The sequence below is a fragment of the Opisthocomus hoazin genome, chromosome 2, assembly GCF_030867145.1.
Source record: "Opisthocomus hoazin isolate bOpiHoa1 chromosome 2, bOpiHoa1.hap1, whole genome shotgun sequence".
NCBI lineage: Eukaryota > Metazoa > Chordata > Aves > Opisthocomiformes > Opisthocomidae > Opisthocomus > Opisthocomus hoazin.
In genome coordinates this window covers 54,604,601-54,626,558 of record NC_134415.1, presented here as the reverse complement: position 1 = coordinate 54,626,558, position 21,958 = coordinate 54,604,601, and the positions used below count along the sequence as shown (strand labels likewise).

General features: G+C 39.8%; 1 protein-coding gene across 6 annotated transcripts in view; it reads left to right on the top strand.

The window, feature by feature from the left end:
* MAP3K4 (mitogen-activated protein kinase kinase kinase 4) overlaps window positions 1-21,958 on the top strand; it is an 81,013-nt gene that overhangs the window by 43,684 nt on the left and 15,371 nt on the right. For 3 of the 6 annotated variants that reach the window (XM_075413706.1, XM_075413708.1, XM_075413711.1), the window contains exons 11-19: window positions 1,817-1,966; window positions 2,974-3,135; window positions 4,164-4,297; window positions 9,435-9,513; window positions 11,988-12,066; window positions 14,259-14,355; window positions 15,219-15,335; window positions 20,620-20,720; window positions 21,851-21,931. In XM_075413706.1, coding sequence (XP_075269821.1) covers window positions 1,817-1,966; window positions 2,974-3,135; window positions 4,164-4,297; window positions 9,435-9,513; window positions 11,988-12,066; window positions 14,259-14,355; window positions 15,219-15,335; window positions 20,620-20,720; window positions 21,851-21,931 — 1,000 coding nt within the window. The remainder of the gene's footprint in view (window positions 1-1,816; window positions 1,967-2,973; window positions 3,136-4,163; window positions 4,298-9,434; window positions 9,514-11,987; window positions 12,067-14,258; window positions 14,356-15,218; window positions 15,336-20,619; window positions 20,721-21,850; window positions 21,932-21,958) is intronic. The other 3 variants (XM_075413707.1, XM_075413710.1, XM_075413709.1) reach the window with 3 other exon arrangements.

The window sequence follows — 21,958 nt, the reverse complement described above, 5'->3', positions numbered from 1 at the left end:
TTAAGTGAGGCACATGTCCTTTTGTAGGTAATAAAAAGTTTACTTCAAGGATAGGATTAGTTGTCAGTTGTGTTAATGCAAGTATTAAATTCAGTGGGTTTTAACATTTCTTAAAAGGATTAATCTACAATGTGCATTTTTCGGGGTTGGATTTTTATAAGAAAGAGATACTTTCAGTATCTAGTTGGGTGTTCAGTATCAGAAGTGTGAATAGGACTTGAAAACTATACATTTTATTAAGAAGTCACCAGTCCAAGAATGTGTAGCGCTTGTGTGCTTTCCACACACTGAGGCAAGAAATGAGTTACTTTCGATCTTGGATGAATTGTGACATTTAAAGTTAAATTTCTGTGGAAGCTACTGGATGTTCAGCAGTTCTGCAGGAAGAAATCTTTCCAGTCACACTTTCCTTCATCCCAAGCCAACAGGGTTTCCCTGCCAGCAGTTCTGCTATGCTCTAGCAACTGAGCCAGCTGCAGCTCCTTGCCCCTCCTGTTCTCATATCCTTACGTTAAGCTAAGTGAATTTTCCTTTTAGTATGTCATGCAGTTGCTTGGATCCCTACCATAAATGGGCTCTACTGTCCACGAACAGAGTGACTTTCCATGTCACTCTGTCTGGCCTCTGGCATTCAGAGGGCAGTAGCAATTGCAGGCAGTTGAAAAAGTCACTCTTGTACATACTGCTGTTTTTAACGTGCAAGCATGTTACTTCTTGCTGGTCTGTTGTCCAGAATTAGCAATAAAAAAAATAGCCTTTGATTAAGTGCTTAGAATTTTATTGGACTTCTTTCAAAGTTGGTATTTCATTCAGGAAATGAGAGCAGCAAAAGGTGGAATTTGGTTTGCAAGTGGTATTCTCTCTGACATATGTAAGTGCACATACAACACGTGGGTGTTTGTATGGGTATAACGCTGTTTATTATTTTTTTAAAATCCAATATTGGAAGGTTAGGCAGTAAAAAAAGAAAAAATCAGAAAGATTGTGTCGTGTTTTTAAAAACATGTTTTGATTGCAAACTACAGAAAATGTAAGATGTTATTTTAAAAATATTCGTAAAATAGAAGAATCCCATCAACACTTGAAGGATTTGGAGCATGAAAATATTCTTTGGGGATGAGGTATTGAATATATGGATGAAGTAGATCTTGTTTTTTGAGTAAGTTGTTGCAGATGCATTATCTGTGGTTTGAAATCAACAGAGCTTAGTATATGACTCATAGCACCACAGCAAAGGCAACACCATCTGTGACTGTGTACTTTTGTAGACTTCTTCAATATCAGAGCTCTGGTTTCTAAAGCATATTCTTACGTTGTAATGATTTTCAGAATTTGAGCAAATACTAGGTGGTAAACCTATGGCTTTCCCTGTTTAATAGTAGGTTTTGTCCTGAAGTGTGTTACACTACTTGGATAAAACCCTCTTATTTGTGTGATGGTTGTTACCTCCATCCGCTTTGAGAAAATATAATTATTTTTGCTTGGATGCTGCCTTTCTCTGTATAACTATTCTGAAGATAATTTTAATACAGTGTTTCCCAAACCTTTCCAGAAGTGAGTATGAGTATATTCCCCTTGAAAACTTGCTGTGGCATTTGTCCTAATCGAGCTTTGCTCATATGATGAGAGTTTGTCAAGTTCAGTTGCCAGCATCAAGCTTTTCTGTGTGAATTAAAGATTTTCATGAATAGCAAAGATAGAGGTCTTTCATATTTTAGAATTAAAAAAAAATAACCAGTTGGAATTTGCTGATGGAGGACATGATTTTATAGAGAGGATTTTGTTTATAAAAACTAGTGGTATCTTGTCTTCGTAGGTTGATAACCTCCTTCTTGTAGTCATTCAATCTGCCCACCTTGTAAGTCAGAGAAAAGCTTTCCAGCAGTCTATTGAAGGGCTCATATCTCTGCACCAGGAACAGACATCCAGCCAACCAGTCATTGCCAAAGCTCTACAACAGCTAAAGGTAAACAGTTTTCAAGATTATCTCAGTCAAAATTGATAGCGCTTTGCTTGCTGATAAGTAAAAATGTGTAAGGAGACTTCATTGCAATGCTAATGACATATTCTGCAACTGTAATTTATGCAACTGTAATTTCTGCAACCTCTATGGGCTTTACTTTCAGTACAATTTTCATTCTGTTTTTGCAAAGGATTTGTGAGTGTACTTTTCACCAATACTGGTGTAATCATTTTTGCACTGGGTAAGTGGGAAACAAGTCCATAATGCAATAGAAATATTAATAGCAACAGAATAAATGCATCTTTGTATGAGAGAACTATTGAATTGAATGAAAGTGTTTGATTTCATAAAAATAAATTCTATCAAAATCCATGATCTGCAAGAATCAATTTTTTTTCCACTGTATTTGGAGAAGGTGGCCGCTTTGTGATGTAAAAGTGGGTAGGTCTCTCTCGGTTTTTTTGTGCTTGTTTTTGGCATGGTGTTTTTTTGTTGTGGTTTTTTTTGTTGGATGAGAGTTTTCTTTAGTGGTTTTTTTTAATTGATTGGTTAGTTTTTTGGAGGATGCAGAAAAGCAAAGATCTGGTAGGCTGGAGTTGCAATGTCAGGTCCCTACATTTCCCCCTGAGTTCAGTAGAAGCTTTATCCACATACAGTGGTGAAAATACAACCAGAGGCTTGGTCATGTTACAGGCAATAAAAGTCATTTTCTCTGTTCTTATCTGTCTGATTTTGGTTGGGTGTTTTTGTCTGGGGTTTTTTGGTTGGTTTTTGTTTTTTCCTTATTTTAATTTCTTTTTTTTTAAAGTTAATCTCACTCAAGCAAACAATTGTAATGCTTAGTTTAATTGTAAGATATGTTTAGTGCAACTGCTGCTAAGTGTTTGTTTTTCCAAGACTGAATGAAAATAGTGTAACTGTTAGATTCATGTTTGCCTTGGTCTTGTCAACTGTAGAGTGTAAATAATAATTTGATGCCCCCCCCCCAATCCCTTTTTGTTGTTACTCAGAGTGATGCATTACAGCTATGCAATAAGATAAGCGGTGCCATTGATAGAGTTGATCACATGTTCACATCGGAGTTTGATGCTGAAGTTGATGAATCTGAATCTGCCACTTTGCAGCAATACTACCGGGAAGCCATGATTCAGGGTTATAATTTTGGGTTTGAGGTAAGGAAACAAACACTTAATGATGCATCTGGTTTGTAGTTTTGGTAAGAAACAGTTGAAACTTCTAGTTTTGCATTGTTGCAAATAAAGTAACTATAACTCTGTGGAAATATGAAGAATTCTAGCAGAACATTGTAAAAAAGAAGTGTTGCTGCAGAGATCTTATGTGAAAATGGTTGACAAAGAACTGATAGATCTGTTAAATTCAGAGTCCAATTAGCAATGTCTGGAACTCTCAAAAGCTTTAAGAACTTCATGAATTTAGGTATAGTCTTGTAGGCTCTGCTACTTAGCAGCATTCTAGATGAAATCAGAAATATCCTTTGATATTGAATGTCATTGTGTAACTTGGCTTCTCACAGTTTTTCTGCCAAAATACCATAATACTGTAATATGAGACGTTCTTTCAGAGTTTACGGTGGTTCTTCGATGCAGTGAATATAGCTTTTGAGTGCCTTCCTTAGAGTGCTGAGGAGGAGATGTCATGTTCAGATGCTTTTAGTGTATTGTTTCACTATTTGATTCCTGTGAGCTTGGTACTTTTTTTTTTAAGATTGTATCATACCTTAACATACTTCTAAGCACAGTCTTCTGAAAAACAGCTGGTATTTCTGTTTAATTTATTAAAAGTACCTATATAACTCTTTCATCCACTAATGCTACCTGCAGTATAACTGAAAGTAAACATTACTTAGTGGTTGAATCTTGATTACAGGACTGAGCATTTATGTAGGAGTTTTCTTAAATGATGTGTACACTGCTAAACTTCAACACATACCTGTATACACTCAAGAGCGCAATATGGCTCAAGTGCTGCCTCTCACTACATGTTTTGTATCATACACTTTTTCATTATTTTTTTCTACAGATGTGCAACTGCTGGCGTGAAGTAATTATGTCAAAGAATAGGATGTGACTATTACCATACTGTAGAGTTTTGTTAGCCTGCAAATATTCCAGTGTGTGTTGCAAATGGTATTTTCATTGTTCTTATTAATATGTGAAAAGTAATCTTTAGTTTCTTACAGTACCATAAAGAAGTTGTTCGCCTGATGTCTGGAGAATTCAGACAGAAAATTGGAGACAAATATATCAGCTTTGCCAGAAAATGGATGAATTATGTGCTAACAAAATGTGAGAGTGGCCGAGGCACTCGACCCAGGTAATGGCCAACTTGTTACTGCCATCATAGTTTATGTTTAAACACCATGCAGGACTTCTCACACTGTGGATAACGCTTTATGGTTTAGAAGTAGTTCTCCTGAACTATTGATGTTTCTGGCTCTTACATTTTGAAAGTAGTGTGAATAGTAAATGTGTAAAGTCAAATGAAGACTCGGCTGCTTAGCAGAAAATTTTGTGGAACATTGTCTTATGTTAGGTGACAGAAATTGGAAGAAAAAGTCACCAAAAGAGATTGGTGGACCCAGACCATTAAAAGACTTAGATCTAAGGGTCATTAGGTTGGAACAAAAGCGCTGTGTGACTAGGAGTCAATGAAGATCGCAGAATATGCAACAGTCATTCTCTGGGCATTCTACAGAGCAAGCAGTATTGTTTTGTTAGAGTTGTGGAAAGGATGTGTGCATGGAAGCTTTAGCCTCCTGTAGAAGTCCTTCTGTTAGTCCTTTCTGAAAGCATCTACATATGGCCCACAGATGAGGAAGAAGTGTTTCTACTCTGCTGAAAATTCTTCAGTTTTATGATTGCAGTAATGGATGCATTTGTGGATGTTTTTTATTGTAGTCTGAAGTACTTTCTGTCGACAATAGTTTTGTGACCAGTGATCTCTCAAATTGTGCTTACAGTCAGCACTATGAAACTCTATTGCTAGGCACTAATGCGAGAAGTTACAAAATTGCATCACTTTGAGGGTGTAAACAGAGGAACTGGGTAACTGGCCCAAGTAGAATGATACCATTACTTGATTGATTTAGGTGGTTTTGCAGCCGGTATATCAGAAATTTAATAGAATTCTTTTGCATTAAAAGAAGTGCCTTATATTGATCTGTGCTAGCAGATTACACATCAGTGAGAGTTTGTTTACTTAAAGTGTAGGGTGATCATTCTGTCCCGGAGGTGGTTTGTTGTGCTTGCTGGAAGGAGGAAAGAGTGGGTAGGCTGAACCATGTGTGGACAGACTACTTAGCTTGCTGTGCGAATCTTAAAAACAAAAGGAAACAAACGCCCCCTCAGAACCAAAACAACTTAGAAGGCCTTTTAAGTATGTTGGCAGCAAAAGGAGGACTTAAGATGATATTCCTCCGTTACTTTATGAGATTGGTCACCTCACAGATAGGGACGAAGATCAAGCAGAGACATTTAATGCGTTCTTCGCCTCTGCCTTTAACACAAGTGATGGCCCTGGGACCTCTGGAGCCCTGAGTTGGAGGACCACGACTACGGGAGTGATAAGCTCCCAGTTGATGTTCAGCTTTTACAAGATTTGCTGCTGCAATGGAATGCACACAAGTCTATGAAGCCTGATGGAATTCTTTAAAAGGTACTGAAGAATTTGCCGATGTTACTGCGAGACCTCTCGCAATTATTTATCAATGGTCTTGGGAATCTGGAGAGGTTCTCCTTGGCTGGAAGCTAGCAAACATTATTCCAATTTTCAAGAAGGGCAAGAAATAAAGACCCTGGTAATTATAGGCCTGTTAGTCTCACTTCAGTTCCTGGTATAATTATGGAGAAGATTATTCTGGGAGTTACTGAAAAACACTTCAGAGACAGCATAGTCATCAGTCAAAGTCAACATGGGTGTCCTGGTGACGGAGGATGCAGAGAAGCAGAGTTACTGAATGCTTTCTTTGCTTCAGTCTTTAGTGCGAAGGCTGGCCCTCAGAAATCTCGGGCCCTGGAGGTAAGAGAGGAAGCCTGCAGAAAGGATGACCTTCCCTTGGTCTAGGAGGACTGTGTGAGAGATCACTTAAGCAATCTGGATGCCCACAAGTCCGTGGGCCCTGATGGAATGCACCCACGGGTGCTGAGGGAGCTCGCAGATGTCATTGCTGAGCTGCTCTCCATCATCTTTGAAAGGTCCTGGAGGACAGGAGACGTGCTCGAGGACTGGAGAAAAGCCGGTATCACTCCAATCTTCAAAAAGGGCAAGAAGGAATTACCCAGGGAACTACAGACCGGTCAGCCTTACCTCCATCCCGGGAAAGATGAGCAACTCATCCTGGAGGTCATCATTAAGCAACTGGAGGAAAAGAAGGTTATTGGGAGTAGTCAACATGGATTCACCAACGGGAAATCATGCTTGACCAAGCTGATAGCTTTCTACGATGGCATGACTGGCTGGGTAGATGAGGGGAGAGCAGTGGATGTTGTCTGCCTTGACGTCAGCAAGGCTTTTGAGGCTGTCTCCCTTGTTGGGAAGCTCAGAAAGTGTGGGCTAGATGAGTGGACAGTGTGGTGGATTGAGAACTGGCTGAATGGCAGAACTCAGAGGGTTGTCATCAGCGGCGCTGAGTCTAGTTGGAGGCCTGTAGCTAGTGGTGTCCCTCAGGGGTCAGCACTTGGCCCGGTCTTGTTCAACTTCTTCATCAGTGACCTGGATGAAGAGTTAGAGGGTATCCTCAGGAAGTTTGCTGATGACACAAAACTGGGAACAGTGGTGGATTCAGCAGAAGGCTCTGCTGCCGTTCAGCGAGACCTGGACAGGCTGTCGAGTTGGGCGCAGAGGAACCTGGTGAAATTCAACAAGGGCTAGTGCAGGGTCCTGCACCTGGGGAGGAACAACCCAATGCACCAGTACAGGCTCGGGGAGGACCTGCTGGAGAGCAGCTCTGCGGAGAGGGACCTGGGTGTCCCGGTGGACGACAGGTTAACCATGAGCCAGCAGTGTGCCCTGGCTGCCAAGAAGGCCAATGGGATCCTGGGGTGCATCGAGAAGAGGGTGGCCAGCAGGACGAGGGAGGTTCTCCTTCCCCTCTACACTGCCCTGGTGAGGCCTCATCTGGAGTACTGTGTCCAGTTCTGGGCTCCCCAGTTCAAGCAAGATGAAGAGCTACTGGAGAGAGTCCAGCGGAGGGCTACCAGGATGGTGAGGGGACTGGAGCATCTCTGCTATGAGGAGAGGCTGAGGGAGCTGGGCTTGTTCAGCCTGGAGAAGAGAAGGCTGTGAGGGGACCTTATAAATACCTACAAATATCTGAAGGGTGGGTGTCAAGAGGATGGGGCCAGACTCTTTTCAGGGGTGCCCAGCGACAGGACAAGGGGCCATGGGCACAAACTGCAGCATAGGAAGTTCTGTCTGAACATGAGGAAGAATTTCTTCCCTCTGAGGGTGACGGAGCACTGGAACAGGTTGCCCAGAGAGGCTGTGGATTCTCCTTCTCTGGAGATATTCAAGACCTGCCTGGACAAGGTCTTGTGCAGCCTGCTGTAGGTGACCCTGCTTTGGCAGGGGGGTTGGACTAGATGACCCACAGAGGTCCCTTCCAACCCCTACCATTCTGTGATTCTGTGACCCTGGAGGGCAAGCCATGCCTTAATAACTGAATATCCTTTTATGACAAGGTTACCCACCTAGTGGACAAATAGAAGGCAGTGGATGTGGTTGTTCAGGGTTTTGAGTTTTTTTGATTGTTATTCTATCAAAGATTCTAATACTATCTCTCACAATTTCCTTTTGGAAAAATTGTCCAGCATACAGCAAGCCATGTGCACAATGTGATGGGTGAACAATTGGCTAAAGAGTTGGACTCAAAGAGTTGAAGTAAATGGGGTAGCATCTGGCTGGCGGCTAGTCACTAGGGTGTTCCCCAGGGCTCAGTTTTAGGGCCTGTTCTCTTCAGTGTTTTTATCAATGATCTGGACACAGGAGTTGAGTACATACTAAGTAAGTTTCCCAATGATACTAAACGAGCAGGAGCCGCTTACTCCCTCGAGGGTAGAGAGACTTTACAGAGAGATTTTGATAAATTGTGAGGGCTGGGCAATTACCAACACTGGGAAATTTAGCAAGGACAAATGCCAGGTTTTGCACCAGGAGTGGTGTAGTCCTGGATATACGTATAGATCAGGGACCAAGACGTTGGAGTGCAGCCCTGCAGAAAGGGATCTCGGGGTTCTAGTTGACGGTAAGCTCTGTGTGAGTTGACAGTGTGCCCTGCTGGCAAAAAGGGCCAACTGTATCCTGGGGTGCATTAGGCACAGTATAGCTAAACAGCTGAGAGAACTGATTGTCCCATCATACTTAGAATTGGCACAGCCTCACCTCGAGTACCTTGGGCATTTCTGGGCTCCACAATATAAGAAGGATATTACAACGCATCTAAAGCAGGGCAGTGAAGATGGTGAAAGGAGTAGAAGGCAAGACTTATAAGGAGTGGCTGAGAATACTAGGTTTTCTCAGCTTAGAGAGGAGGAGACTGAGGGGTGACCTGACTGCTGTCTACAAATTCCTCGTGAGGGCGAGCAGAGATGCTGATCTCATCTCTGTAGTGTCTGGTGATAGAACATGAGGGTACAGCTTAAAGATGTGTTAGAGGAAGTTCAGGTTGGGCATTAGGAAGAAGTTCTTCACTGAGAGAGTGGTCAAGCACTGGAACAAGCTCCACAGGGAAATAGTCATGGCCCCAGGCTTGTTGGTGTTCAAGAAGCATTTGGGCAATGCTCTTAGATACATGGTTTAACTTTCAGGTTGCCCTGTGTGGAGTCAGGAGTTGGACTCTGATGATCCTCATGGGTCCCTTCCAACTCAAGATATCCTGTGATTCTACTTGCATTTTGTAGGTTGCAGCTGCTAATTCTAGTAGGTCTAAAAGAAAGCAGTGGGGGGAGAGCAGGTGGCTGAAGACAACTCGCTCTAGCCAAGTTGCTTACTTTTTTTACTTTACCAATCTAGGCCCTGAAAGCAGTGATGGTGAGTTGCTGCTGGTCAGATAGTCATGAATAATTGGCACTCTTTCGATATTGTTTCGGAAAGGAGAATTTCGACAGGGGACATAGTGGTTTGGCGTGTTGCCAACATAACCCAAGTGAATTGATGATACTGTTCCTGAAGATGGCACATGTAATAGTTGAGATGTATAGCATGGCCTGCACACTTTATTTAGCAGTGTCCTTGATAAAATCAGACTTTATGCAAAGTTACTGGGCAAATATTAATACAAGCTAAATATATTACCTCTTATATGTGAATCCATTTTCTTACAAAGACTTTACCATATTTTCCAGAGGAAAAGTAATTAGTTGCTAGTTACTGTTCTTGGATATTGTTGAAACTCTTATGATGGCTTTAGCCGAAGAGCAATTCATTTTCTGTCTTTTCTTTTTCTTTGAGATAGGTGGGCAACTCAAGGTTTTGATTTTCTTCAAGCCATTGAGCCAGCATTTATTTCAGCTCTCCCAGAAGATGACTTCTTGGTAGGGAAGAAGTTATTCTGCTTGTTGTTTATTTCTAAACACATGTGAAACTATCAGTATATGTTATCAGGGATATTTTTTATACAGCTATGTCTGAATACAGATGCTGTTCTGAAACAGTTGCTGTTGTGTATCACTGATGATGTTTGTATTTCTTGAGTTTGTAAAATGCTGAATAGAGTATGCTTGTGACCATTGGTGTTAATGTTTTCAGATTGCTGACAAGTTGCTGGTACTGTCTCGGGAGGCTATCTCCCTTTATCTCTTGGCAAATTTGACAGCACCTTTTCTGCAGAGTTACAATTCGTAGTTGTCATAATAAATTTCTGAATATAAATTTCTGAGGCGTAGCACCCAGACTTCGTTTATGAGTTGAATACAAAATCACAATTGTTTAAAGGTATTTCTTCAAATCGTGCCAACATGAAACAGACTTTAAAGCATCTTTGTTTTGTTTTTACTGTGTAAAAAGAATAGTAGACTAAAACCGGCTTTTTTGTGTGCTCTGCCTTCCCCATTTTCCTGTGGAAATAAAATTCTGAGAATTTATTTCTCTGATCTTGGTACAGTACTACAGAGAAGTGAAAACACAGTTGCAACAAAATAGCAGAATGTGAGTGTCAGCACCTCTGATTTTTATTAATTTCAAGATGTGTTATGAATTGCGAACCACATTGATCTTGCATATTATAGATACTATGTGGTTTAGTCTTTTTTCGCTTATGTTTTGATCAGGAGCTCTCAAGTTATGTTTTAGTCCCATGTGTGTTGTTGGGAGGGGGTTGTCTGCTGAAAGGACAGAATTAAGCTTGTATTTGAAATGCTCTGCTGCTTTAGCTTTAAGAAGTAGCCCCTCAACTTTGTTTATTTGCTTTGACACAGTTTCTAAAACACCTGGTATTTTGAAGAGTAATACATGTAGATTTTAGTCGTACTGTCTTGCTAGAGATCCCTTCAGTATTTAGAGGGAAGTTTCTAAGGAGGAAAGAAGCTCAGAAAATCTAATGTGACAATCTAATTTGACATTATAAAGTGGTAATTTTGTCCAAAAATGGAACTGATAACCTTGTTGTGACCTTGAAGGAGAGTTAAAAAGCAATCATGCCTGAGTTTTTCTGTTGACTGATAACTATCTTAAGCTACCACAGCACTTCTTCAAATATAATGTTTTTATGACAGAGGTTTCACATGTACAGAGAAGAGAATTCAGAGCCAGTGTTATTTAAGATGGAGTGAAGTCAGACTTTAAACAAGTGGGAGAGAAGGAGGGGGGGAGGGAACAAAAACCTTGACTGGATTTCTGAGCTTTTGCTTTCTTAAAAAGAATTTCAGTTTTGGAGAGCATCACTTGAAACAACTGTGATTAATCTGTCTCCTGTATAACACAGGTCACAGCATTTCACCTAGAAGTGAGTGTGTCAATCCTAATCTCTTATTTAAATAATACCTGATATCATAGAAGGATAGTCTAGATCTAAAGCTGAGATTCTAACTCAGTCTTGGGTTGATAAGATATGCCAGTCACAGACTAAACACTTTTTTCTTTTCTTTTTTTTCCTTTTTTTATTAAATTTTTTTTTTTTGTTAAGCTAGCTTCAAGTTCTGGGTCTTCACTAAGTTTCTGAATCTCTGGAAGAAATTTTGACTAGTGTAAATGACGGGTATATCGAAGTGGCCTTTATAGCAACTGTACCTAAGAACGTAATTTTAATTCTTTATTGTGCAGACATATTTTATCCCTGGTGTTTTGACAAGTAAATTGAACCAGAGGAAGATTTAATAACTTGTCCAAGGTTACAGATGCAGTGAATAGTACACTCAGTAATTAGGCTCAGATTGCCTGAGCCCCAGTTCAGTGGTTTAACTATTAAACACCCTTTTGTGAAAGTTTTGCTAACTCCATGAGTACATAAGGAAATTGGATTTCTTTTAATATGCAGTGCTTCATATTTGTTGTTTTACAGACTTTAGTCTTGTGATTTAGGCTATCATACTCTCATCCATTTTCTTTGGGGGTTTCTTATTGGGGTGGGGAGAGAGAGGGCAGAGGAGGTGGTTGCAGCAGCTTTTTCCAGCAAGCTTGATTTTTAGTTTTATTAACAATGGATATTTTTAAGTTCCACTAGCTTTATATTATGAAATGTCTTTTATAATATATCATTGTTCAGTTCGTACAGTTTTGGACAAGGTCAAAAGGCAAGACAAGACCAAGACTTCTAGCTTAAAAAAAAAAAAAAAGTCAAAACCCTAATGTGGATCCAGAAGTGTAATATAATTGATAGAATGTGGGGCTGCTTACTTGACAGATTACATACTTAACCAGTGGTGTTTTATTAGTGATAGAATGTGGAGCTGCTTACTTGACAGATTATATACTTAACCAGTGATGTTTTTATTACTATGAGCTTTCTCATATGACTATCAACTCTCTTGTAACGTAAAACATCACAATGTTGTCTGTTTGTCTTTTCTAGAGTTTACAGGCTCTGATGAATGAGTGCATTGGCCATGTTATTGGAAAACCTCATAGTCCTGTTACAGGTTTGTACCTTGGTAAGGCAGAAGTTACTGGCATTTGTTCTGGAGCTTTGCTGCTATTGGTAAAGAATTTGATTGTAGAGTAATTTTAAAATGCTAGAAATAATAATAAAAGTATTTTTAAGCTCTTTGTGATTGTTGATGTGAAACCATTATTGCCTGACAAGGTGTAAATACGTGGTGGCTTTACGCAGAAAATTTAAAAGCTTTACACGTGCTTTCCTCTGATTTTGTCCTTGAATCCCTGTGAAGTCTTGCACATCTTCTGGGAGAGGATTTTGATGGGTAAAGAAGTGATTATAACTTTAAGGAGGCAGTTACAGCTCCCTCTCCCAAAATTTTGTTGTGGCACTGCAGATATTTGGACGTATGACGGACTTATTATAAGTATTGAGGTACAGAGGAGTTACGCTTGGGGCTGGAGGGTAGAGCTGTGGGAAATAGTTCTCCAATATCCCAAAATTTGTTGTAGTGTAAAATATATGTTTTGCATTAGAATGACATCAACATGTTTCATTATTTGTCTTGAGAAAAGGATGTTTTCTCAGCTGTGTTTCCTTTTTACATATCTCTTTCTCAGCACTGGTTCTTTCTTCCTTTTCCCAAGTCCATTGACTGGTTTAACTTTCAAAATACTATGTCGTCTTATTGTCTTTCTCCCGATGTCCGCTTGCTGGACAGAGTTGATGGCAGAAGACATGAAGGGAAGATAATTTGACTCAGGCAAGAGGAAGTTTTTTCAGTATTTAGGAAAGCTTCAGTTTTGATACAATTTTGATGAGAAACTCTTATAGCTGAGAAATTTTTCACAATGAAAGTCATCCAATCCTTTGGAAAGAATCATAGCCTAAAATAAATTTTAGGCAAGTTCTATGCTGTGATGTAAAACCTGTACATTTGATTTTGATACTGTTGTTCGAAGGAGCACCCAGTTTAGGTAAGTCACTAGCATGATGATCGCAAAGTACTGAAACACTTATAAATGCTATTGCAGACACAGCAGATCTCACAGACTAAATTGCCTGACAGCTTTTGGCTCAGAGGCATGGGGAGAGGATGACACAGACAGATGGCACGAACTTGAACAGCAGGCTGAAACTTTAATACATGTAAAATAAAACTGTATGCTGGCTGCAGATACCCCTTTCTATCTCATGATCAGCAGATAAATAAGAAATCCCAGTTCTGTTTGCATACCATGTTGAGGGACTTAAGCCCACTGTGATCTTTACCCCTTTTTCCACAGCTGAGGATCCGGTTGTGTTCATGCTGCTTCCTGTAGGCACATAGCTAGGGTCTTCTGGTGTTTTATCCTGTCTTTTTGCTTTGTTGAAACAGTGTATGTCCACCCAAGTGGCCTCGATTCTGCCTTCTGGGTCTTCTGCTAGTGTCCTTGAAAATTAGAACAGGACAACCAACACCTGACCCTGGCATCTTTTACTTGTCCTGGTAGCGCAAGCAAGGCAGAAACTCATCTCACTGTGGTTAACCTAGCCTGACAAAAAGTACTGACTTATGTTTTGATGGGCAGTCAACTATCTTGTGATGTGACTGCCACAGTATTTTTCTGGCTAATTAAGGAGGGGTTGATGGAAGGGGAAGACACTGCAGAGGACTCTCACAGGCACTGAATGAGCTAGGCATGAGGACAATGATGACTTGTTTAGGTTTGACCCTGTCCCTTTGTATGAGTTCCTTGGGGCCGGCTGTCATGGGGGGCATTAGTAAGAGTAAAACCAGCATATGTGGGATTTTTTTCCCAGCTCATTTGCTTTCTGTTATTGTCTGAGAAAACTAATTCTGATGCAAAAGGAACATAATAACGCTGTTTGCTTTTTAGTTATTATTGGCTTTGTTAATATTTAGTTTGCAATAAGATAACAAATCATCTTTAATCTATGAAGTTGAAATAATGAAGATGCAGTTTTAGTGAAGTACATACACATCTTCTAATTGTTAGGTTTAATTCTCTGGAGAGTTTTCATTATTTTATAGATGAGCTACATGATACAATAATACAGGTATTATTAATATGATTGATTTATTTTAAATCGGAATAATTTGGACTTTTCTTCATGGACAAGAAAATGTGTGAGTTCACACTTAACTCTGTAAAAAAGGAATTTGTTTTAATTTTGTGTCTTGAAATGGCCCTAACAGAGTTTTTCTGACATCTGAGCAAATGTGCTACCTTTTTATGTTTGCAGCTATTCACCGAAACAGTCCCCGTCCTGTAAAAGTACCTCGGTGCCATAGTGATCCACCAAATCCTCATCTTATCATCCCCACGCCTGAAGGCTTCAGGTATTTAGCATTAGTACAGTGTTCTAAACTGGTTTATCCTCTCTTGGTTATGCTGACTGTCAGTAAGTGCAACACCTTTTCTTTTGTGTTGATGGCAAAGCAGAAAAAATTAGCATGTTAGTGATCTGAATTTTATCGAGGTGCTCTTAAGGACAACACAGTTCCTTTTTCTCCCTCCCCTCACTCCCACCTTAATTTTACAGAATTTATTGGTGCATGCTTTCTCACTTTTTAGTCATTCTTAGCCCCTTAATTCAATGAAAACTGTTCATTAACAAGACTTTTATTTTGTTCCTCACTTTGAATGTCTGCGTACATGCCTGTGACAGTGCTTTCTGTACTTCAGCGTAGATAAGACTTAAAAATGCAGCATTCTGGAATATGGTGGCATTTCTGCGTCATTACCAACCTGCTGTGAAGAAGCTTAAAGCAATGGATGGATTTGCTTCCCTTTGAAAGAGCTGACATGAGAATTAATGCAAAAATAGTTTTTAAAAATTTCAAAATAAACTTTGCCATGCATTTTTTTACACAACCAGAGGGCTTTATTTTTCAAGAATGTCAGCACAGTGTCAAACTTTTTTTTTTTTTGAAAGTTGCTTAGCTGTTGGCAGAAACTAGTACTACTCTTGAGATTTGGAGATATTTTTTTTTTTGAAAATTATTATTATTGTACATATTGACAGCTCCTTAAGCTTCTGAGACCCATAATTATTCCACATAAAAGTCTTTACGTACTTGAAAAACTTTTAAAATCAGACCTTATTGTGCACACTTCAAAATTTTATTTTTAAAATGAAGTTTCAACTCCATACACTTTTTTTTTTTTAAACTGTTTGCTGAAGTTTTTCTTCTTGCCACAGCACGCGGAGTGTCCCTTCTGATGCACGGAGCCATTGCAGCGTTGCTGTCAGTCGCCCCGCTCCCATCGGTAGCGACTCAGCTCAACCCAAACCTGTCAGCAGTGCAAATGATACCAGGTAGCTCCACTCCATGATGTAGCAGACTCATTCTACTTACATCACCCATATAACAGTTTCCACATACTTGTAGATCATTTGCACCGTGCTTTTCCATCCCATCGTGTCCTCCACTGGCTCCTTCATTCACGTTTGACTTGAGCAAATTCTTATGTCTTAGAAGTAGATGATGAAACTGCTTTCAGATTTAAAATGTCTGAACAATATGGTAGTTAAAGCATGCAGTTCTGACATAGATTACAGATTTCCTCAGTAAAAGTGTCCATGAAGTTAACATATGCCAGTCAGTTCATCGGTGTAACTTTACTAAATAGTTAGTATTGATAACTAACATTTTGCACTAAGATGACTGTAGCATGCAAATAAGCCCAAGGATTTTTTTTTACATTAGTTAACAGTTTTGGTATTGTTATTGTCTGCCACAAATATTTTGAAATACTGTATAGTGGCAAACACAGAATTAAACACCTAAGATTCCAGGAGGGTTTTTTTATTTGTTGCAGCACCTTTGGTTTCTTAGGGTTGTGCAGAATAAACTTAATATGAAAGAAACCATTCCTATATCAGGATGTGTAACAGGAACGGCTCCTGTATTGTCTGTTTGCAGAGATCACGAGTGAATTTTTTGGCAGACCTATATTAGTATCTTTCTTGCTTTTTGGCATCTGGTTTGGCTGTTAGTTTTCAGTCTGTTGGTGTTCCTCCTTCCTATACCACAGTCAGACCATTGACGCGTCTCCCAAGTTCTCTAAATTTACTCTGTTTTTTAATTTTTTTTTTCTCCCTGCTTGTCTGACTGTGAAAATCCCACTGTTCACACAGTGATATTATCTAATGGCTTATAAGTAGCTTTTTGGATTCTTATTTCTACAGCAGAGTACCAAAAGCTCTCCTGTACAAGAGATTCGTATGAATGGAGAAGATGCATGATCTGACTCTATGACACAGCAGTAGAGAAAAGAAAGAAAAGGTAGCAAAGGAACAGCAGATTGATGGTGACCAAAGTGAACTTAGATATGACTTGACTATGAATTATTTATTTTTTAATAAGTAGTGTTCAGTCATTAACTAGCAAACCGTCATGGTTTGTAGATTAGTTACCAGACACACAGCAGAAGCATGCTTTAAGGTGTTAAGAGGGAACCAAGTTGCCACTTTTTATGTAAAATCTTTCCTTCAGGTCTTTTTGTTCTGTGATAAGATGTGACTTGCACCCTACAGTAGCCTCTAGATGTACAGCTTGTGAGTCTGGACCTTTTTTTTGGTTGAAAATACATCCTGAATTTTTGTCCTTCAGACTACATGTATTTATTATATATGCTTTGTGCTTCTGTTTTAAGCCCACTGTCGAAAAAGACAGAGTAGGCAGTAGTCTACATCACTATGCACTTGAAAAGCCCCTTTTCAAGTAAGTAACATTCTCAAGAATTTTCGTTGAGGTTCTGGCAGCTTTATAAGATGACAGGGTGATGGTTAATGAGTATTTATGATCTTGAAAATACAGAACTTGTTTATTTGATGATTAGTTTTTACACAACATATGAAGGGGATTTTTTGTAGAATATGTACAGCACTTTAAGCCAAGGTGTACCTTTGAAGATAGTTAATTTTTCAAGGGGGAGATAGGGGGTTAGTTTTTAATACTCGCAGCCCTTGTTGTGGTTTTATACCACTCGATGCAACTGTCAGGTTTATAATTTGACACACTTGAATACGGTGGTGTATTTTTTTAAAGTTTTCTGCATGTGTGTCCCACACAAATATTGATCAAAGTGCAAAAGTTGGCATTTTGACAGTTTCTTCTAGTGCAAGAAGATAGTCATTATGAAGAAAAGAAATGAGAATTCTACTTCTTATTTGCAATCAAATGCATAATACTTTCATGGATTTTAAAGTGAAAGTTAATGTGAATGCAGCATTTTAGTTGAATTGCGTAGGCATGTTTTTCAAAGACTTATATTTTTCTTAGGGATCTCAGTTTTTACTTTTCTGATGGTTGTTAATGATTTTTTTTTTGCACTGTCTGGATTTTTAAGTAGTGTTGTTTAGCCCTTTGTATTACCAGGAAGAATTTGAAGAAAAAAATTATTGTTGGGATTTTTTTAGGAGTTTTGTTTATTGAGGAAGGCAAAATATTACAATATAGCAGATTTCTTTTTTTAATATAGTTAAAAGAAATTTCCAAACTAACACATTGCAGTCTTAATTATGGATTTAATTTATTTGTGCTCCAAAAGAAAAATGGAATCTGTTGGATCAAGAAAGTATTTTGTGGTTTTTGTATGCAAGAAGTGTGGGGTCCAGCTGCTGGAGTAGCACAGAAACAGAAACTTTGTACACTGTCCAGAAATTCTGTAGACATTTATGACATGATTGTAGGCATTAAATATTTATAAAAAGCTGAATGTAGGAACTTGATAAATCAATTGTAGTAGGCAGTGCATAGTGCACAAATGCCACCATAGTTCTATTGAGGCTTTTATTTAAAAAATAAATAAAAAAATAAATATAAACTAGAAAGTAAAATCCAAAGCGGCAATATCTGGTTGTTGACATTGAGCTTTCTGATGTTTATACATTTACACTATGGTCATACTAATGACCTTTATAAATGTTCAGTTCCTGAGCTAGCTGGGATTATTATTCATCATTTTTTATTTATCCAGGACTGGAGCAGAATTTTAGCAAGTCATCTTCTCTTTTACTCTATTTCTTTGCCTAATAACATGAACACAGTTTTTCTGGACACAATCAGTAAAAGATTTAGGTCACTAAGGTGGGCCTGAAATGGATTTTAGACAGCTGCATTCAAAGCTATGATACTTATGGTCCTCCGTTCAGCTGCTGCCTCATTTTAGAGGTGATTTAGCTTTGCTTGTTTTTAAGCTCTTTGTACATCTAGAATTGTTGCTCTGTATATGCTGAGAATAACCTCGGTCTTCTTGCTGATTAAAACCTGAATTTCTTGACGAGTACCGAGGATTTTCACTAGTTCAGTTTCAGTTCCTTCTCAAACTTAAAAGATCTACTTAATAGTAGCAGGGAGTGCAAAGCAAACATCGTGTTGAGAACATTCACATGCGTATAGGGTGTCTTGGGTTTTGGCATCTGTTCACATGTGTCATTTTTTGTTATTGGGTAATAACTGGATACAATTCAGAAGCAACTTTAGGGCTGTAGGGAAGTCCTCTTACAAGTATATGCACTTTGTGATGCCAGATACCTTTCATCTTTTTGTAGCTGTTAGCATTCAGTGAAGGATTTAAGAATGTTCCCCACTTGGTAGTAATGTTTAGCTCATACCTCTAAAGCGTTAGGTTAAAGGAGGCATCAGTCACAGCTCTTCCCCACCATGCTTTAAAAGTTGAAAGGGAGCCTTGTCCAAAAAGCAGTTACTGTAGAAAGACTTTCCTGGGGAATTTATGGCTCGAAAACGTGAGTGAATTGATCAGTGTCTTGGGCTTGACAAAGGTGTCTGAAGATTGAAGGATTTAAGACTCATTTCTGTCAGTATTATTTCCCTTTCTGTTCAGCATGCTTACTCATCTGAGTCTTGTTCTGAGGGATCTGATGGTACTCTGTGCTGTCTGGAGGAGTATGGCCTCCAAGCAGTCAAGCTGCTGTCATTTAACGCTGTCCTTCCTGTCAGCTGGCTTGTGGCTCTTCCCACTAGTTTTGACTTAATAACTGTGGACTATGACTGTATTTGCAGTGCACTAGGAGCATATGAATTCAGTTACCACCCTTCACCTTAAGATGTGGCTCACATTATCACCCAGCTGAATCACTTCTGGTTGTATATCCAAACCTGACACAGCAACAGCTCTGTTAGTAGTATGTTACAAGTCACAGAATCACAGAATGGTACAGGTTGGAAGGGATCTCTGGGGTCATCCAGTCCAACCCCTCTGCTGAAGCAGGGTCAACTACAGCAGGTTGCACAGGACCTTGTAGAGGTGGGTCTTGAATATCTCCAGAGAAGGAGACTCCACAACCTCCCTGGGCAGCCTGTTCCAGTGCTCCGTCACCCTCGGAGTGAAGAAGTTCTTAACGCATGTTCAGATGGAACTTCCTATGCTGCAGTTTGTGCCCACGGCCCCTTGTCCTGTCGCTGGGCACCCCTGAAAAGAGTCTGGCCCCATCCTCTTGACACCCACCCTTCAGATATTTATAAGCATTCATTAGGTCCCCTCGCAGCCTTCTCTTCCTCAGGCTAAACAAGCCCAGCTCCCTCAGCCTCTCCTTGTAGGAGAGATGCTCCAGTCCCCTCATCATCCTCATAGCCCTCCGCTGGACTCTCTTCAGTAGCTCCTCATCTTTCTTGAGCTGGGGAGCCCGGAATCGGATGCAGGACTCCAGATGGGGCCTCACTAGGGCAGAGTAGAGGTGGAGGACAACCTCCCTCAACCTGTTGGCCACACTCTTCTTCATGCATCCCAGGATCCCATTGTCCTTCTTGGCAACCAGGGCACACTGCTGGCTCATGGTTAACCTGTCGTCCACCAGGACACCCAGGTCCCTCTCCGCAGAGCTGCTCTCCAGCAGGTCCTCTCCAAGCCTGTACTGATGCATTGGGTTGTTCTTCCCCAGGTGCAGGACCCTGCACTTGCGCTTGTTGAATTTCACCAGGTTCCTCTGCGCCCAACTCGACAGCCTGTCCAGGTCTTGCTGAATGGCAGCACAGCCTTCTGGTGAATCCACCACTGTTCCCAGTTTTGTGTCATCAGCAAACTTGCTAAGGGTACCCTCTAACTCTTCATCCAGGTCACTGATGAAGAAGTTGAACAAGACCGGGCCAAGTGCTGACCCCTGAGGGACACCACTAGCTACAGGCCTCCAACTAGACTCAGCTCCGCTGATGACAGCCCTCTGAGTTCTGCCATTCAGCCAGTTCTCAATCCACCACACTGTCTACTCATCTAGCCCACACTTCCTGAGCTTCCCAATGAGCATGTTATGGGCATCCCAGTGGGGTGTTAAGTCATTAAAATGGATTCTGTTGTATGGGCAAGTAACAGTTTCAAGTAGTTTATGGGTTTGGAGCTTAGGGCTTTTTCATAGAATGACGGAACTAAAATTATATAAAAATTCTTAATATGGGTGAAAAAATAGCATAGGAAGAGTTTTCAATTTACCTCTCGGCATCAGTTTTTCTTTCATGTTACTTTCATGGTTCATGTCCTAGGCTTCAGAGGTTCTTTCTCTTTAAAACTGCAGTTAAATTGTCACTAGTAGTTATTTAGTGCAATGCTAAGTTGATTAGTACAATGGCTCTTCTTAACAGGGGTTCCAGTGTCCCTGAAAATGATCGACTGGCTTCAATAGCAGCTGAGTTGCAGTTCAGATCCCTTAGTCGTCACTCCAGTCCCACTGAAGAACGAGAAGGTGATTGTCACAGTAACAGATTGTGATCTGGATGCGCATATGATTTATGTTACTAACATATTTCTCTCTGTTTCCAATTCTTACCCTTTCCAAAAATTTTTGTCACCTTTTCCCATTCAAAAAATCTTAGATTTTTAGCTTTTAGGCTTATATCGTCAGAGTAAGGTCTTCTGTTTTCAGACATATCCACTGTTCTCTTGCCTTTCATATTGTTTCTGGGTTGTACCTAAAGGAATTTCCTGGTGTCTTACTAAGTTACAGTGTTCAAAATGAAATGAGCAACATGAATGGTGAATTATATATACCCTATTCGATAGTCAGTTTCAAAATGCTGTTAATGAGATATGAACTGGACTCACCAGGACAGTGAAGAGTTTTCTGTCCAGTTCTTTAACTACCACTGCAGTATTCATCTTACAAATACTTGCTAGTATCTGAATCCCGGAAGAAGGGACAGGGTATGTGATTTGATGTCCTGATCAGGGCTCCTCCTTCAGGTTTCCCAAACCCCTGTATGTGTGGTATTTATTACAACAAATACCCTAAAAATATTGATTGTTAAGATAGTGTATTCTATGCAGATTAAAACAAAGTACAAAATCCTGAGTGAAGTAGGGTTGATATTGTGGTCATCCGAAGTGGATTTCAAAGAAGGAAATGCCTTAAAAATGTATACCAAGAGATGTGGGGGATTTATTTTTTTTTTAAAGTGTATGTTGAAAATATTATCTGCCTCATGCTTATTCCCTTTTTTATGTATCTGTATGAATGGGAAACTAGCTTAGGTTGGAATGTATACAGGTCTTTTTCTAAGGAACCTTAGAAGATTGTTTTCCTACAGATTTCTTACAGATTTAATTGTGAGTGCCCTGACTTGAAGTGCTTTCCTCAGTTGTGGAAGATCTCTGTTCCTGTGTAGATTAAATCCTACTTCAGAATAACTTTCATCATTTGTTTTCTAAAGATAAGTAGTTTATGAATTCAAGAGCATATATTGCTGTACGGTTGCCTCATATACTTGTAGGGTATATTAGTCCTAACATGCAAGATCTCAGTTTCTGCCTAGTATAGTGGCATAATCCTTAATATGAGATAAAGCCACTTTTATGCTCACAGTATTATTTCTCTAGAACCATCATATCCGAAAGGAGATTCAAGTGGCTTATTCCGGCGGAGCTGGGAGCTCAGAACTTTAATCAACCAGACCAAAGGTAGGTGTTTAGGAGTCCACTGTAATG